At 30.4% G+C, this 19,773-nt stretch overlaps 1 protein-coding gene across 1 annotated transcript; it reads left to right on the forward strand.

The window, feature by feature from the left end:
• Positions 1 to 739: 739 nt before the first annotated feature.
• LOC136976214 (uncharacterized) lies at positions 740 to 16,055 on the forward strand. Its single transcript, XM_067271438.1, has 11 exons — positions 740 to 837; positions 2,886 to 2,992; positions 8,240 to 8,359; positions 8,466 to 8,625; positions 9,222 to 9,310; positions 9,473 to 9,598; positions 11,120 to 11,279; positions 12,686 to 12,774; positions 13,427 to 13,546; positions 15,468 to 15,600; positions 15,880 to 16,055. Exons 1-10 carry the CDS (start codon positions 786 to 788, stop codon positions 15,597 to 15,599), a joined length of 1,155 nt encoding a protein of 384 aa, XP_067127539.1. The 5' UTR covers positions 740 to 785; the 3' UTR covers position 15,600; positions 15,880 to 16,055.
• Positions 16,056 to 19,773: the final 3,718 nt, after the last annotated feature.

A 19,773-nucleotide genomic window follows, 5' to 3' on the forward strand; every position in this document is an offset into this window, starting at 1 on the left:
GAAATTATTTACAAATTTTCTGTGCTAAATTTGTTAAGTTTAAAGTGTCATTTGTTAAAAACAATGTAAAAAGACTTGCTTCGCAACCCCGTCTTTTATTAATATCATATCCGCTATTAAGACCGAGCTAAACAGGCCTCTCAGGCCTATATAAGCCTGTTATGATTGTATTAAAACTGTATTTAATTATCATAAATTTTACTTCATAATTATTTTTACGTTATGTTATTAAATTTACGAGATATTTCCAGAATTAAATCTTTAACTTATGACTAATTCTGGTCAACAGAAAGATAATCAGTGTGGGATTCTATTGTAATTAAAATAATATTCGGAAAAAAATTGGTGTATATCATTTTCTATATCATAGACTTTCGTAGTAATCTCACATTGATTGCTAAGGAACCAAAGTTTTTCGAGTCAGGCAGAGAATTCGTTTAGAATTTTCGACAAAAATTATTTAATTATACGTTATAAGATTTCTTAGCTACAATTATCTGTATATCTTCTACACTTTCCACAAAAAGTATTTTTTAAAGTGAGAAGTGGTAATCGAACATTTTAAGTTATCAGTTCTTCCTCATCCTCCTGTTTTCCAGCATAATACTCGATGTTCATTAGAATTCTAAAGATAATGATATCTCTACCAACAAACCATTTTTTAAATCGATGCTAATTGAATAGGAAATGTCGTAGTGTGGTGAATGACCTAAAATTCGACAACATAAATTCATTTACAGACATTTTAAACCAATCTTAGTCATAAAGTAGATAGAAGCGTCGAGATGAAGTCGTTCGTGGTTTTCGCAGTGGTTCTTTCTACGATTTCATTTTCAGGTATGGTAACATATTTTATTATTATTTAGCTGACTTTATTCTATCATATTACAATTTAACAGAATTTTTGGATGTTAATAAATGAAAAAATTAAACTTATTACTTCAAAGATTTTTCACTTGAGTTCCTATTAAGTTTTTTTTTTTTTTATTTAGTAGACAACTTAATAGATTACATTGCGTTGTTGTTTAAATCAAAATATTTTAAATAATGTTATAATAATATTAAATATAATCAAGTGCCGTCCACCAGAAGAAGCTGTTTGTGCTTTCTCCTACAATTTTATATTCTCTTAAGATTGAATGTATTACAGTTTCAGAATATGATTTCATTTATATCGTTTATTTTCTAATTTTTAATAAATTACAAATTACAATTTCTTCTTATAAACTTTGTTCTGTACGTACTACTTACGCATATGTAATATTTTAGTAAAGTCTTTATTATGTAGTGTAATATAGTGATTCGGGAGAAGATGCCTAACATTTTGCTTATGAAGGAAATTCAAGCGATAATTTGGGTTTTGGGGCCTCTAACGAAAATATCATATTCTTGAGTATGTTTTTTCAAATAAAACTTTGGAGTATATCAAAAATAATTATGTATTGTGTTTGCAATGACGACTTTTTTACTGTCTGGCATTTGAGGCATCTCACCCCAAGTATACGGGTGAGATGCCAAATGACATTAGGGTAAGATAATAAATATAATTGCATAAAATTAATTTTCGAATATCTTAACCAAGTTTAATTTATTGCATGTGTAGTACAAAGTACTTTATAGTAAATGTAACAGCACAGTATAAGTATTGTTAAGTTCCCGTCCGTTCTAACGTGCTCTATAGCTAGCTGAAAGTTTTTTTCAGTCCAAAAACCTTTTTGAGAAGTTCTTATATAATTTCTATGCATATCCTGCAATAAAACGAGAAAACAAAAATTTATTAAAAATTGGCATGTTATCCCAAGAAAAATGTGGCGTATTTCCCATTTGTCGGGGGTAAGATGCCTAGTGGAGTCACGTATTCTAGCATGTCCGATCGGGATCGGCATTAGCTGACAATGGAAACCTTAGAACCTTAATTACATCACAATTAAAAATTTATTAAAAATTGTTTTTCGCAATTTTTAATAAATTCTATTTTAACTTTTAGTTTTAAAATGGTTCTAGAAACATTTCGCAACAAAAACTTCGTTCTTATCTTGCTTTTATTCTTCTCGGATGTAGAAAATGTGGTAACGGTAGCCAACTCAGCTTTCCGCACTCAATATTGGCCCAACGATTCATCATACAAACACATGACAATATCTGACATCACCGTTTGAAAATAACAAAAATTAGGCATCTTCTCCCGCTTACCATCTTACCCCGAATCACCCTATACACACAAATCGTAAGTACAGTTTGCAACTTAATTTTGAACAGACAAACGAGAGTTAAGGATACAATCAAAACTTTTGATTGTACCCTTCTTTGAATCAAAAGTCGGAGAAGTTATATGATTGTTTACCTAATCGATCATTAAGGAGGCAACCGGTAAACTAACAGTGATATTTACTATAGGACATTGATAATTATAATATTTTAACTATATAAGTTACAATATAAACAGAGAAAGCGGCTTTACGAAAGGCGTTCCAATAGAGGACTCGGCTCTCGTATATGTTGATTTTTTGATAGGCGACATTTGCCTCCTATCGCGATAATATTTGGCCATCCCTGTCATAGTCTTTATACTTCAATTAGGCTCTTTAAATAAGTTGTCTTTAATGTGAAATTTTATAAAAGTTATGCTATCAATTTATACGACAACAAAATATTTGTAAAAAATCTTCGTTTTTATAATTTCTTTAGAAAAAATAAAGTTTAAGTAAAAACTAATTCAAAGGTCATACATAACAGTTCAAATTTTACATTCGAATATTTCGTTTTAATATTCAATTAAAAAGAAAATTAGGATTATTTATTATAATAATTATTGCATGTGTTATTAAAATATAAATTTGAAATTGTTTCTATCAAAAATATTAATTTGGCTATTAACTTTTTAGTGGAACAGCAATGTGAAGAAATCGTGACTCCGGTGTCATCGCGCTCCCATACAAACCTATACGACGAACGTGGCATTGGTATGCTGATTAAAAAGCAAACATTCCAGGTAAGTAACGTTTCAATTTGTGGCTATTTATCACATTAATAAATAGAACAGGATTTATGTTTTAGTCTATCAAATTAGAAAGCGTAGATCGAACGCATAATTCGATTCAACGGTGACGACAATGATGGTAAAATTAAATACCATCGACGGGCATCACGTTTATAATTTTATTATTAGTGATAATTCTTATTTTTTCCTATTATTAATTATAAGAAAAATTATCATATTCCTTCAGAGCAAATTCACTTGTAAATGCCTTATCTTTGACTATAATTGATGTAGACTGACTGAAATTCTATTATAACTGCGGATAATTTTTATTTTTGTTGCCAACGTGATCAATTGCAAGAAAAGTTTGTTACAAAGTAATTGAATCTGTAAAGACAAAATTCCGGTCTGTAGATTGGCGATAGCCTTTTGTTGTCCTATTTATTATTAGGAAACAAATTATTATTTGAAAAGTTCTCTGCAAAACGAATATAGGTCCACAAATGGCTGCTTTTGAGTTATCAATCGGTTTTCTTATCTGTGCACGTGTCCCTGTCTGTCCATGCCATAAAGATATACGTCGTAATTAATTGTGGGCCGTCGTAAGCTTTCGAAGTTTACGAGTGTTTAATAAGGGTAATAAGGTAATAAGGGTATATATAAACCTACCTCTTTGGAGGTAGGTTTATATACTTCTTAAATGCTTGTGGGAAAGTGACAGGATAAGAAGGTACGAGTGCACGGATATAAACTAATCCGTTTCTTAGAGGACCATTTGTCAGATTCTCAAATAGGAAAATCTTGATGAAGCACTCTTATCGTGTTTTTTTATGGCAATTCAAGAGATAAAAAACTTCCCGGAAATATTTTCTACCCAATAAACATCTACCTAATAAATAACCAACGACACTAAGTGGACCTATTTACTTGTTTAGCACTATGTGATAAAGGTTTCTTTTTGCAATTATTTGTCCTATATAATCAGAATTAAATAAATCTCTCATTATAATGTCGATCAGTTTGATGTAAAAGTCTTAGTTTTTGTTTATTGTTGAAAGCAATGTTTAATCCGAAACTTGCGGATTTCATTAAATCGCTAGTTATTTGGATGAATTTCAATAACCAAAAAACACATTTTGAATAACCGTTCCCAGAATAAAAATTTGTAATGTTGAATCAAAAGTCTATTATATTGACTGAACTCTTGCGTGCAACATAAGCAGGCTACCAGTAAACTAACATTTGATATTTACTATAAGGCATTGATAATTATAATATTTTAATTATATACAATACAGTCCAGGGGCTATGCGCGGTCACAGTTGCGTCGACATTTGACCTATCAGGACAGATTTTGCGAGACAGAAATGCTCTACGTGAGCTGTAACCGGATGTAGCACATTTTTGTCTTTTGTGCATTTCGAAACATATTCTTCTTGAACCGACCTTTTCAATAATTTTATGATGCTTGTCCCTTTATTTCGTAACATATTAATATACAGTAATATTAGTAATAGTAGTAAATATTAGTAGATTATATACCAATAGTACTGTTACATGTATATAAAATATGAGACAGGTTCTACTGGTCTTAATATGATTTAATATTTTTTTTTTTTTTAATAATAATAATAATAATAATAATCTTTATTTGACGTAAAAGGCTTTCGCCTGTTACAAGGGCGTTTTATTTAAACGCATATTCGTACTCATATAATAACATCTCAACAACATTGATATTTTCTATTTACTGGTCTATAGAATTTCATTAATATTTTGTCACAATTATCATTTAGTAAATTGTTTAACGTAGTTATATAACATATAAATCGTGTTAGTATTAGCACTATCAAACATCTTGTACATTTCCTTCTCGTTAGTACAGTTAACCAATGGCCCAACTTGGAGCCTATATGATTTAATATAGGATTGTTGGTTAGCCTGTAGGATTACTTAATGAAAGCAAATCCTTATTCTTTATCAAAAATAACATATTAATCTAAAATATTATATTATATATCATTGGTTTAATGTCTTATTCTTATAAAAAGTGTACTTACGTTTCCTTAATTAATCCCTGCTTATCTCGTAAATAAAAATCTAAAATTTAGAAAAAAATGGAAAATTATGTGTATTTTTTGTGCTCAATTGAAAGTCTGCAATGTAGAAGTAATAATAATTATAAAAACGTTAATATTTGTCAATAATAAAAGTGATGGGAAGGACTCAGAGTGGTTTCGAACACATGGAAAATTACAGAGATGGTTGTCCCTTCTCCGTCCTTTGTCTTAATTTCAATTTTTAAGATATCATCTATTAGCTAAAAATCAAAAGCTTATGAATTAATGTATTCGAGATGTACGCTTTGTATTTTTAATAAATTGCATACTTTATACTGTAGTTAAAGTTTACGGCATGCGTCCTGTCCAGTGGCGTAGCGAACATAACTGAGGTCGGGCGCCACTCTTAGAGGGGCGCCCGACACTTTATTGGCGCCCCTCTCTCCCTCCAGAAACACATATAGTTTGTTTTGGAGACCATTTGTGCGACCCTCTGAGAGTGGCGCCCGGTGCATGATACACCCCCTTGCACTCCCCTCGCTACCCTACTGGTCCTGTCAGACTGATGTAGAGTAAAAAGCATATAGTACCATGTAATGCAGTCCTACACAGGTTAACTGAAATACCAAATTAACACAATTAAACAGATAATATTCGATATCAATAACAAGAAATATATTTGATTAATATATGATATATATATTTTTAACTATTATTTCTTATTCATTGTCTGTGTTCTACGTGCTACTCCCAGACCTCTGGTTTCAACGTTAGCGTTCCTCATCGATTCGCGACTCTTTCATATCTGTGTTTCTAATTAGAGTAATTTTTAAAACACTATTAGTTATATATACACACATCAATTAAATTATAACGTATTTAAACGGTAGCGTCCAAAATTTTGATTAGCATGTATACGAAACATAGGCCTATTTCTATCTCTCGTTTAAGTGTTACATCAGCACATATTTGCCAGTTTTAATCTTCACTTTAGTCATCAAAAATCAAGCACCTCCTTTCTCCTAATTATATGTCGTCAGGCCAGACGTTTAAACCATTCGCAAATACACAGGAATTATTTTCAGCTTGCGAATTTAAAGAAGGGACTAATCTTATGATAACTGGGGAGATAAATAAATGAAGGGTGCTATCTTACGTCATCAAAGACTTATTCTCCTTTCTCCATCGTCACATAGAAGCGAATCTCCGTAAACTACCGACGTTATACTTCAATGAGCCTAAGCGATGTGTCAAATATGTTCGCCAGCCGCATTTGACCCGGAAAGGCGTAGTTTGCGCACCTCCGTATTTAATTATAAATTTCTTTGCGATTCTTCATTTACTGTAGATATATTAATTAAAGAAGCACCTTCTACATAATATTCTGTTAAATGTTTACTTTGATAACGATAAAAATAAAACTTCTAATTAAATTTATTGAGTGATAAAATATTTATACATGTAAAAGATATTTTAACTCTAACCTTATTAATATCACAATTAAACGTTTAAAAAGTTACATTAAGATACATTAAAAATTTTTCAATAAAATTCAGAAGAAGAATACAGTCAAACCTGTTTTTATGCGCTCTTTTTATGTGCGATTTTTATTTGTGCGATTTTTTTAATGCGAATTTTTAATTTGTGCGGTATAGTTGGCGACTAGTCTCGTGCGATTCGTCATGTCTAACGTTGACTTATTATAGCTAAATAAACTTATTATAGCATAAATGCACTTATTACAGTAATATTATTGCATTAATATGCGAAAAATGAAATAATTTACTTTTTAAGTCAACAAAACACCACCTGGACAAAAATATGTAAAACAGACGATAGACCAGACGATGCAGTCAAGTGCTGACATCTGTTGTCAATAAATTTTATTTCGTACGGTTTTGAGTTATTTTCTATGTGAGACTTTTTTTATGCGGTCCCTGTTGACCGCATAAAAAAATTATTTTTTAATTGTGTTGCGAAAACTATTATTTACAGCCATTCGTGAAGTTTCGTGAGATTTTTTTTAATGCGTTTTTTTTAATGCGGTCCCTATCCCCCGCATAAAAACAGGTTTGACTGTATTTATTTTGAAGTAACTAATAGGCCTATATAGAAATCGTCGTTTAAGTTGAAAAATAATAAATAATGTAGATTTATTTAACTATTGACCATTAAATGCCATAAAATAATTCTCTATTTTTACTACATAAATTCTACCTACGAATGGATTTTTTTATTACATCAATTTATATGCAAAAATCCTGTATAAATTAATTACAATTTATGACAAATTAGAAAAACAACTGTACTAATATAAAATGCAATAATTACTATATTAATTCAGCACGAATCAAACTATTTAAAGTTATAATTGACTAAATTCGAACTGTTTACTTTACCGCTTAGCATAACATGGCGTATTATCCAAACTGACAAAAGTACAAAATTGCCTTGCACACAAGCTATAATAGGCGAAAACCAAAACCAAAAGAATGACGAAAAATGACGAAGGACTAAAATAACTAAAATTTCATTTCAGGGTACTACAGATGAAACTGCTTATTCGGTTTGATTAAAAATTACGGAGATATTGGAAATAGACAAATTAGGAACTAGACCGTAATAGGACTACGCACCGCTTACAAAATTAAAAAGTATTGACAAGTGCAGGAATTTTCGAATTTCTTGCATATAAAAAACATGGTTAACCCACTTCTGAGACATTGTATATCATAATAAAGAACTTAAATGAATTTTATAAACCTCCTTTGTCAGGCTGTTTTCAAGAGATTGCTTATTCATAATAATAAAATGTTTTTTAATTGGGCATTGATTTTTACTTATCGGTAATTTGTCATTATCAATAAACTTCGGCTCAATACTCGATAGCATTTGGTCTCTGTTCTTGATTATTTCTTTCCTATAGTTCGCAAGGTGATAATTTGTGACGTAATTTGACTCCCTTGGCATTCTCTTATCATTCCTTTGGTATCGTTCTTAACGCGAAACGTCGAGTTATTAATTTCTTTCTGATAGTTCATCGTACAGAAATGTCAAATTAATGGCTCCCGGAAGCACGATAAAACACTCGGTAGAAATAATTGTTCAAAATATACAGAAGACTCGCCGTTATATTGTTTAAACGAATTATCAATACTTTATTACTGTAACTTATATCACGTTTTATTTTGTGGAACAGGCAAGTCTCGGAAATGCTTTCTACGTTAGAAGCGTTACGGTACGATATTTCCTAGGAAATTCTTCTGCTTCGAACGTCGAATTTTTACTCGAGGGCTATTTGAATGAGGTTAAATACGTAGTAAGTACAAATTCGCATAACAATATAATTTTACGTTTGACGTGACGTAACGCCAACTTATGGCTTTTATAACGCAAATCGTTGAAATTTACGTTTTCCGTTTCAGGATAGAAGGGGAAGATTATCCAGACAACAATTGAACGAAGCTTACACGTTTGTTTTACCGGAAGTGCTTGTAGATAAGTTGGAGCTGAGTGCTCGAACGCCTTATCAGATTAATGAAAGTAATTCGTATCTTCGCTACGAAATACGAGGATGTCCAATTGGTAAGAATGGTGTTTTCGACCCATACTGACAGATCTAAAGATAAAATTGCAATTATGTTCTTTTTATGTGTCACATAAAAAAAACCTATTTATACCATTAAAAAAAATATATACCACGTATATACAAAGAAAAACTGCTTCCGTTTTCATTCCGTCGTAAGTAAAACAGAAGCAAAGTTATTCTTTGTATATACGTGGTATTTTTTTTATTTAAAAAACTATTTATACCAATTATTGACTAATGTATTACATCTTTTAAAATTTTATAAAAATTTATAAAAATGTCGCAAGGAAGATGAATTGTAGGGTTAAAAATAAACTTTTCATTTATAACAAAATAATCTTTTTCCTTATGTTTTGATGGACATATTTATTATACCGATTTTTTAAATGAGAATCGACATAACAGAAATTTTTCAGATTTTCAGAATATTTTTAGTAGATTCTACTTTTAACAGCACTTAAAATTATTTGCATAATGGTTTTCATGCATGGATATGTAAAATATACGAAATTCTGTACGTGGGTTACGGTTTCTGTTATTGGTTAAGAGTGATTATTTAATAAAATTTTAAATAGGATTTTCTTTTGTATAGAATTTCGATGCCACGATATCGTTCAACCTCTTTCTGTCGTTCGTAAATCGTATCCTTCCGAGTTGCCACGATGTCCGTACATGTTTCAGGTAATAATTTCTTACGCTTTTTACTCTTGTGAGTCTTTCACGTACAAAAACATGGTTAACTGACTTCTGACTTTATATATTTTTAATTACATAAATACGACATTTATGTACGACAAATACGACAAATACGTATTTAAAAATGAACATTTTGTATTTTTATAGGTTTCGCTCCCACGACGGTTTAACATTACCGAAATCAGCGTTACCTTCGACTTAGAAAATGCACCCGTTGTTGTCGACGACGTCAATTTGTATACCGATTTTGTCACTTCGTTATCATTTCAACAGGTAAAAAGTTACTTTTAGTACCAGACTTTAAGTGTATTCTTTATATATTTTTGGGGGGCTGCAATTTGAAAAAATTGTCGACTTATAAATTACCATTGTCGTCCGTTGTCCGTTCGTCTGTTTGTTTCTCTTTAATCTGGAGAATGGAGATACATAAATGAAAACTGAAAAAATTTATGGATAGCCGATTAACTATATACGAACTTTCCGCTCTAGACCGGAAGTTACGTTATTTCAATCCAAAATGTTTCCTCGAGAGGATTCAGATAGATGATCGGGCAAGACTACTTTTCTAATAGGAAAAGTATGATGTACAGTATAAGGACAAGACTGCTAATTTGAGGTGGAGAGTACTACTGTATATTTTTTAAATTAAATAAATTAAGAATATGACTAAAAATTGCATTCCGGCAGTTTGACGATGTTACAATACATAATTGCTCATTCTTTATGTATTGCTAACTATAATGTTAACTAATACGAACTTTCCGCTCTAGACCGGATGTTAACTAATAAGAAAACGAATTATTTATCTACGAAAAGTTTGAAATATTGTGTTAAATCTACTGAATATTAAATGTTGTGCTGTATATAACAAATTAATCGGGAGGCGATGTCCGATAATGTATCCGAAGACGCCGTGACCAACAACTAAACGAAGTTTACACAAAATGCATGATAAGAAACACAAGGTTTATTGTTAACATATGGAAAACAAATAAAGCAGTAGAGCATCGATTATCCGACCCCCGATTAACCGACTTATCGGTTAACCGACCGTGTTCTAGTCGGTAAATTCAAATGTCCGCTAGTGACGTGGCGCTACAATATTTGGTTATGTCTTGGCTACTTTAATATTATTTTTGTTAAATTTTTGCATATTTTAGCTGGCAGCACTGGCTCGACCATGAAAGGGAGGCTAGTATTTAAACCAGGTCTAATACACTATACTAATAATGTATTTTTTCATACTTTTCGGTTATCCGACCAACCTCAGTTCCCAATTAAGTCGGATAATCGATGCTCTACTGTACTTTCAAACGGGAAATATAAATAATAGCTGCATCGACGCGTTACTTACACGACACTCGTCATTCTAACATTCAGTTTAATAATACAACGTCGTTTGTTATCATCCTAGTAAGTAGTATCGAACGTATACCCGCGAGTCAGCTGTATTTATGTTCTCTAATGCTGTATACAGTATTTTGAATTTATCCTTCAAAACTTTTCTGGAATTTTAGCAGAACTATATTGAAATGTGTTTGTGATAAACAGCACGAACACTATAAAATTATAAATATGCACATTTAAAAAAAACTTAACAACATTCGACAGAGATGAAGTTTCGGTATTGTTATATCTTAGGCTAGATTTCTTCCATGTGGAGCCATTTCAATTAAGACTTGCTTTTTAGAATAATTTTCTTGATATAATTAAACCGTACGAACAAATTAATAAATTTGTTCTTACATAAGTAATAAATCGATTAATTTCCTAATTTTATTTGCACTTATGTAGGGTGAAACAGTTTCGGTTTACGATTTTTCCAAGCCAATCTCCGTTTACCCTCGTGATGCTTCCACTGACAAGTTCTGGTTACAACCGTGGCCACTTCCCGATTGTAATGAAAATGACCTCACTTCTTACATGGATATGAAGATATACGGATGTCCTTACGGTAAATTATTTTTGTATTATCCTTTCTATGATTTCTCCAAGTTTCGTTGCTAAGGAAATTTCGTGTTACGAAGATCTTTTGCTTATTAAAAAAGTATATTCGTCGAAACTATTTAAAAAAAGAATTATTTAATAAACCGGAAAATAAAAGGAATTTGACAATTATAAAAATTTTCATTTAAAAAATTTTAATAAGCGTGATAACTAATTACTATAAAGTTATCTGAAGTAAAGCTAAAATGGCGTCACGCGGAAACTTCCCTACTGCGTAAAATTCTATTACAAGCAATTTATTTACAAACATTCTCTAAATTTCTTACGTTGTATGTATTAGAAAAAATATTTTTTTTCTCGTGTTTTATCTACATCGTTGTTACTAACGTTATGATTAGAGGAGGAAATCCATCGTGTTATCGCATTAATTGCTATAGTATTAGCTTACTCAATATCGAATAATAATTGAATTAGTTTACGGAAGACAAATATTTTTTTGGAAAATATTTAATGTTCTTCGAGAGAACAAAACAAATTACGCAATGTATCATTTTCCTATCGGATCTGTGCTTTACGTGAAACAGATACGCCAATATTTCGATATTATACAATATGTAAAAATGGAAGCAATAAATCCATACTACAACTTTTCCTTTATTCGTCGATTGACCGGAAGTCTGCTATGTGTTTTGGGCAGACTTATGAATTGCGAACTTGAGTCTAGAAATGTAGGTTTGGTATTTTTGCAAATATAATTAGAAGTATTTAGCTGTTAAAAACGATAGAAGATTCGAGCGAATGAAAATGTTATGTTACAAATTCAAAGATTCTAATGAATTGACGTTCGAGCTTTTGTTAGTTAATTATTTCGGTATAAACATTTGCACGAAATAACATATAGAGAGTATTAAATTGTAGTTTAATTTCTTTGGTAAGGGGTGCGCGAAACATTTGGCCTTCGTCAATACGTGATAATCGGGTTTTCGATGACCGTTACGTAACATCTCGTCCACTTGTGTCTTTAATTTTAAATCTATTATTCTAATAAAGTAGATATATGAACAGCAGCTTAGTCTTTACGATAGTTAACTGACTTTTGGCTAACCCTTCTGTTAATATTCATATACAATATACGTGCGCATCTTAAAATTCATAAAATGTAATAGCCCGAAACGAAAGATCCAAACGTAACGGGATGCATTCCGGAACATGAAAGTGAATAAAAGCAGAGTGTTTCGACAGACTTTATCTTTAATCTTAATTAATAGGATTTTAATAAGTCGTCGTATGACGTATAAATTCAAAAGTTAACTTTCTATTAAACATTTATTTACGATGATATTTAAAACATAAAAGGTTTAGATATATTAACAATTAATTGAACATCTTAATAATATTATTTGATCATTTTAGATTCAATGTGCGACTCAGTAATACCCTCGACACCGAAATTTATACGAAGAACCGAACCCCAATTTCAACATTGTTCTCAATTCTTGAATGTAAGCATTTTATTTTTATAGCATATTTAATTTTAAAATATTTTAATTATGAAATAAGTAATTTAAAAATTGTTTTAACTTCTTTCCTCGTTTCTAAAATTGTTATTTGCAAGAATGTTTTTGTGTTAGCAAACAATCTTAGGGTAATATAAATTCTGAAGTTTATTTTTAACGATAAGAGCTTTTATTAAGCAAAATATCAGTAAAATCATAGTGAACAATCCTAGTCTGGTAAAACATTTTCTATCTTAATAGAAACGAAATAAAAATTCTTTACTATTTTGTTGATTTCCTTTGTCTTTAATTAGTGCCGAAAGTGTACGTTTGTATTGGTTTTGCCTTTCGTTCTAGAAAGGGAAAAACAATACTTATAAAATATTAAAAAGTTAGAAGAAAGTATTAATGCAAAAACCTCTTTCACCGGAAATATTAAAAAACTAGATTTTTGCATTATTCAGAAAGAATAATAATCATTGCACCTCACAAAACTTAAAATATACTCTCAATTTCATTACTCTGTAACACAAGTCATAAGACATAATTGTACTCATTACCTTTTAATATTACCGTATTTGATTATTTGTGTATTTAAACGACTTATTCCTTATTATAAGTTTTAAATAAAATTAATTTCTTCAATATTAATGTGCAGTTGGTTCTCGATTCGGAATTTTACGTAACAAGTGTAACTATTAAAGTTCCTCCTACAACAATTCTGACAAATATACCTTTCGAAGTTTACTATAAAACATCCAGCAATTCAATTGTTCAAGTAAGTATTATATTTCCAGTTATAATCATATTTTTAATATTGAAAAATACGAGTAAAAACGCTACATCATTTACGATTTAATATTCTGTAGTAAAATATGATTTGTTTAAATGATAGTTGTACTTTTTCCTAATGAGTTTTTTAATAATTAAAAGAATTTGGCATTTGAGATGTCTCCATCCGTTGGTAATTTATAATTAAATTCTTCTATATTACTTTTATTTATTTACACAAACGGTGTTAAATATACTTTAGAAATTGCTGAGACGAAAGGCCATCTCGTAGTCTTACTCGAAATCATTATTCTTATCTTACCTAAATCAATTTTAAATAATTTATAATAATGTAATCATCAAAATAAACAATACGTAGCGAAATTCGTATGTTAATTATCAAATCATTGAAATATACAAATTTTCGAATAGCCAAAAATAGGCGGTTGAAGCGGTCTGGGAGACCGGGTGTGTTCTGTCCGAATTCCAAAAACTATAACTTTTAGATTGGTTGGAAAAGCAGACACACTATCCCTTTTCACAAGCTTCAAAATTATTCCGTGTGAAACCTATTGTCTGAAAATCGCTATCTGATTCAGACTAATATTTCAGATATCTTGTTACTGATATTCTATAAATGTAATTTTTATATAAATCCTCAAATATACTGAAAAATATAACGGATATTATACCTTATATCCATTATTTGTATGCGCTAACTACTTATTTACCGTATTGTACGATATAAACTATATTTTATATCAAGTAATAAATGTATAAACTCTATGTTTACGCAGAATCAAACAGCACACGAGCGCGATTTTGAAAATCACGAATTGTATATACGTGAAGATATAACACGACAAACAATCTGTTTGAAAATTGCTAATATATACTAAATTATTTCCAATTATTACGTTTAATTGTAAATATTCGATACAGATGATAACTCCTATGAACTTTCCTTCCGTAGCTCTTCCTTTCGAAAGCCGAATAAAATACACAGTACAACCTGTATAAACCGGAATGGCACGGTAATGTATATCTTTACCGGTCTGGCAGGTTTTCCTTTTGAACGGATTCTTTTCAACGTAGAAAATTGTTCCGTTCCCAGAATTTTTTCTGTTTAGGCCGGTTTCCTTTTTATTAGGAACCCGAATAAAAAGGAATTTGATTCATCAACTTCCGGTCCGCAATTCTTATTTTGTTTTTTTTTTTCGTGAACATGACGAAAATCGAAATCTTCACGTAAAATTGCCTTGACGATTTTCATAATTGATTTTCAGGCTACATTTTATGTAGAAACAGGGAAAAATAGAAGGCGAAACCCCTGTTTGTCGTTGTTTATTCTTTGTATACTTTTTCCTCTCCTCTCTTTTGTGTGTAATTGCGTAGTCAGGAATACGGCCCGTAGCAGCTAACAAATAAACTTAAATTACATCATTGTACATTTTCTTATATTTTATTAACGTATTAAACATCGAAAAAATAAATATATTAGATTTATTTTAATAATTATAATTAAAATTGGATTTTTAAAATTATTTTTTCTCATGAGATCTATAGCTTATCGTTTCTAAATATGTTTATGTACTTGATGTTTGTTATACGTGAACCACAAGATTAAGCATAAAGTTATTGGTAATGAAACTAAAAAAATTGATAATAGAATGTTCTGTTTATTATGAATAATAAAGCTATTTTTTATATTTCATAATACGTGTATACACAACTTGATTCATTTGTTTATCTTTTCATAACAGCAATCATTAAAAATTGTATTCTTAGACGTAGAAATTGTAACATATTAACGCGTTTTATCGTGTTCTTAAATATCTCGTCCGGTTAGCATATTTATCTTAAAACTTTTGGGCATTTAAAATAACGAAATAATAATTTTAAATAACGTTTTTTTTATCTCATTGAAGAAATCGAGAATTCCTCTGGTCACAAGATCGTACGGAATGCTGCTGTTACCAAATGTCTACACAAACGAACTCTTCCTATGCCTGGAAGAAGAAGTGCCGAACTTCGTTGCTGAAGTTAGAGGATGCGAATAACGTAAGCATTAAAATATTTTAAGTGTTATAAGTTCAATTCTCACGAAACATAAAAATCTACAAGAATGGTTGCTTCTGAGATCGTATTTATCTTTATTGCTAGTTAACTTTAATCGTTTTACAGAAGCACAAGTAAAAATAAAATAGATTTTAAATAAATGTTAAATTTTTTTTTGTAAGTTATAAGTAAACAATTTACAGTTAATTTATATGTATATTCAGCAGATAATTGAAAAATTTAATAATTTTAATGTAAAAATTTGGTTTTTTTTTGTTACAGATATTAATACGCCATACAATATGCTGATTTTATTCTGTCTGCAACATTTTTATACGTATTCTCAATATTGTCTTTAAACGTTAAATATGTGTTGTATTGCTTGTTTTTTTTTCAAATATATTACAGCTTAAAATGTATTTTCAAAATAAAGTTAATAAATCTGTAACGTTTGTGAAATTAAATATGACGTTGATTAATTGCTAAATAACAAACACATTTAAGATTTTGGCTATGTGTAATAATTAGGGCCCTGATAGATGTATATTAAAAATTATAGAAATATATACATATATATGTACAGTACTTATTTTTCTCAAAATGTGTATCATAAGTAGATTTGCAAAAGTTTTATTTTACGAATCTAAATTATATCACGATTACATACACGGCGGCTTCCTTAACATGTTACAAAAACACGTTGAAATTTCTAAATATGAATATATTTAATAGTTTTGCCTATGTGATAGTAAAACGCAATATTTACTGTAACTTATAAAATGTAATCTGTCGTAAATATCGGTGTCGGTTCGAATGTGACGCAACGTTAATTTTGTCCTATAACTTGGTGTTTTCGGATACCCAAGATACGTGCTGTTCGATACTCGTCTTTGTTGTGACTTTGCTGTTTGCAACTAATCAAACGAGGACTGACATGATTGGCAATAAAATACTTCTAAAACGGTAATCTTTCTGTCAGATATGCATTTCGGGCATAGCTCCTTATCAGTCTGGCCTATCTGGATATCGTAGCATATGAGTTACAAGATTTTAGAGTACACTAATTATTTATATACAGTTTTAAATTCGCGTGATTAATTTTACAAGGATTCGAATTAGATAAAATCTGAGACGATTTTCCAGATTGCTAAGGCTCTTCTGATTTCTTTATATGTACAACTTATTCACCTATCAACACAATATAGTTAGGCCTACGTGAATTTCCGGTGCTCCGATCGACTCCGTCACACGTTTGTGACCGTTTATATTTGAAGGATCGGTTAAATCTTTCAAAATCAGCTCTTTTGACTCTACTTAGTCGATTACGCGAACTAACACACGAATGAAAGTTTAACTAACTTCAAAATTTAAGGAGGGGACTATTTCTATCGTGGGTAAGAGGATGGAATTAGGCAAATGACAATCAATTAAATCGATAGATTAAAACATATTTATTAAGTCAAAATTAGACAAATTCTTTACATGCAATTACAGTGGAATATGAAGTCGAAATTAATATAAAATAATTAGATATTAAAGATTCTATCAGATCGCAAATCTCCTCCTATGATAAGAACTCGAATATTCAACCCACTTAGTACCACTAATGCTTTTTCGAAAGAGAATTTGCAATTTATATTACCTTAAATGATGAACCATTTCTTTTCATCTGTAGGCTTCTTCTCATTTTAAGACGAATCATTTTCTTTGAATTGACGTATGAAATATGACGAGTATTTTTAGTTCATTTTAGAGAGTGAATGGATGAGCTCGGCTAGTGGGAGGACGAGAACACTGAGGTTAGAGCTTTCCTAGGAGAGCTCCGAGCTAAGCTATGCTGAGCCGAACTGATCTAAGCTAGCTGTCGTTTGGAAATGACATGTTTTTATTTTTTATTAGAAATCTCCTCCAATCAAATCACTTAAAATAAGCTCTGCACTCTTCCGACGAGTGACGGAAGTTTGGCAGTTTCGTGGATAGGTCGTGAGAAATCCCACGCTAAACTTATCGCTGTTGAAAGAACTGTGTTATTTTCCTCCATTTTTAAAAAAATTTACTAACAAATTAAGTCATCAATCCTGGATTCTCGCAGTTTAGATGTACTGTACTTGAGATGTATTTTCAATTTTTGTAATTAATATGCACAGGTACTGTACATTCATTATTGTAATTATTTATAAATTTATCTTTCAGAATAATTTTACCATTATTTTTATTTTTAGACAATTTATACCGAAAACTTTTATTTTTATAGTATAACACTTAAACTTACAAAATTGGAAATTGTAATTCTGATAAATAACAGACACACACAAAACGTTAAATTTTATATACAGGTACTTTTATTGTCAAATTAAAAACTTTTTTTCAAAATTTACTATTTTTTTGATATTAAACATAAAACTTTATTAGACGTATTTTGAAACCGTGCAGGTAGTTTTTGTTGATTCATGAACTCCATAAGGTTTAGATACACGGACACTTGGCAATTTATCTTTTTAATATTTGTATTTTAAAACATATACTTACCTATATATGATATTAAGAATTTTAATGGTGGTATCTTAATTTTAAAAATTCAAAACGTTCAAATCAATAATGATAAAATTAATCACGGGAATTGAAAACTGTATATAATTAATTAGTGTATTCTTAAATTTTGTATCTCATATGTTATGATATAGGTCACACAGATAGGTCATAACTCATATGCTACGATATTCAGATAGGTCAGACTGATGAGGGGCTACCGCCGAAATGCATATCTGACAGAAAGATTGGCAACAAAATACTTCTAAAACGGTAATCCTGTCAGTCTTAGTTTGATTACTTACAAACAGCAAAGTCACAACTAGCAAATACGGCTATTTATAACTGGAAACAATATTAATTCAGGAACATTAAGCTAAAATAGCTTAATGTTCCTGAATTAATATTGTTTCCAGTTAAATACAGTTACATTGTTTCCAGTTAACCAGGTTTAATATATCTTACATATACGTTACCAGTAATTCAAGACATAATTCTTAATTCATTCATTTTGACCGAAATGTTAGATGGAGAATTATGAACACTGAATAATGAACGATCCGAAATAAATCTACTAGAAAAAAAACAAACTTTATTAAAGTCTGTATTACATATTAACGAGCACTCTGAGCTGGAATCAAAAATTAACTAAGCAAGCATTTCACACGAAATTAAAATATCATATTAAAGTTAAACAACACAAAGGAGTTAATATAATTTGCTAAAACTTATCATAGAGCGTCTTTATTTTATATAAACGATACATAATCAATACTTGTAACTTTTATGAAAAATGTGTATCGGATTATTGTTCCATACGTTTTATCTGTGCTATCCGAAGCTTGTTGTAGATAACTGTTATTGATTATTTAGTTGTACTTTTAGATATGAAAACTTCAATATATACAACGTATATAGAATGTACTTTCAAGCTCAGTTTTGTCCAAGTTGAATTTAAGAATCTGCATTTGCTAGTAGAAATTATTTTTCCCGAAAACAAATTTATGCATATATTTTCGAAGTAAAAAATACTATCTATTTTTTTGTAAAAGAAGGAAAACTATGAAGAAAATAATAATATATATTCTTTATGAAAGCTCTAAATTTTTTTGGGTAATTTATCTTCGATGCATTAAAGTACTAAGTAGTAAGTCGTTATAAATATTCGACGTGTATAGTGGTTATAACAATTGTTATAACCACTATACACGTCGTTGTGTGAGATCCGGAAATTCCCCTGAACGTAAAATTTTAATAATTGTTCCCTATATTAAATTGAGAATTTTCCTATTATAACCATCCTGTCTAGAAAAGATCCTGGCCGAGAAAATATGCGTCCCTGGCCGTATAACTGTCAACTATCCATTGTTCTTAAGCTGTGTAGAGATCATCTTGCAACTTAAGTTTATAGTTAACGTCCGAATTCGTCATATATTTTTAGTTCCGGGAACACCTATGACCAAAATCGCCATCAACCTTCGATCACGTGACCAATTTTTCCAGCCTAAAGCTATAAAAGCCACTTCTTTCCCCCCTTTCAGGAGAGTCTCTTATCATCTGCCGGACGAACGCCATCGCAGGTCGTCACCGCTCTGGACCTACAGTCCCAGCGTCTCCGCGCTCAGTCGCGACTTTATAACAGTGTGC

This window comes from Centruroides vittatus, unplaced genomic scaffold, assembly GCF_030686945.1.
Source record: "Centruroides vittatus isolate TY-2023 unplaced genomic scaffold, ASM3068694v2 contig_397, whole genome shotgun sequence".
Taxonomy (NCBI): Eukaryota; Metazoa; Arthropoda; class Arachnida; order Scorpiones; family Buthidae; genus Centruroides; species Centruroides vittatus.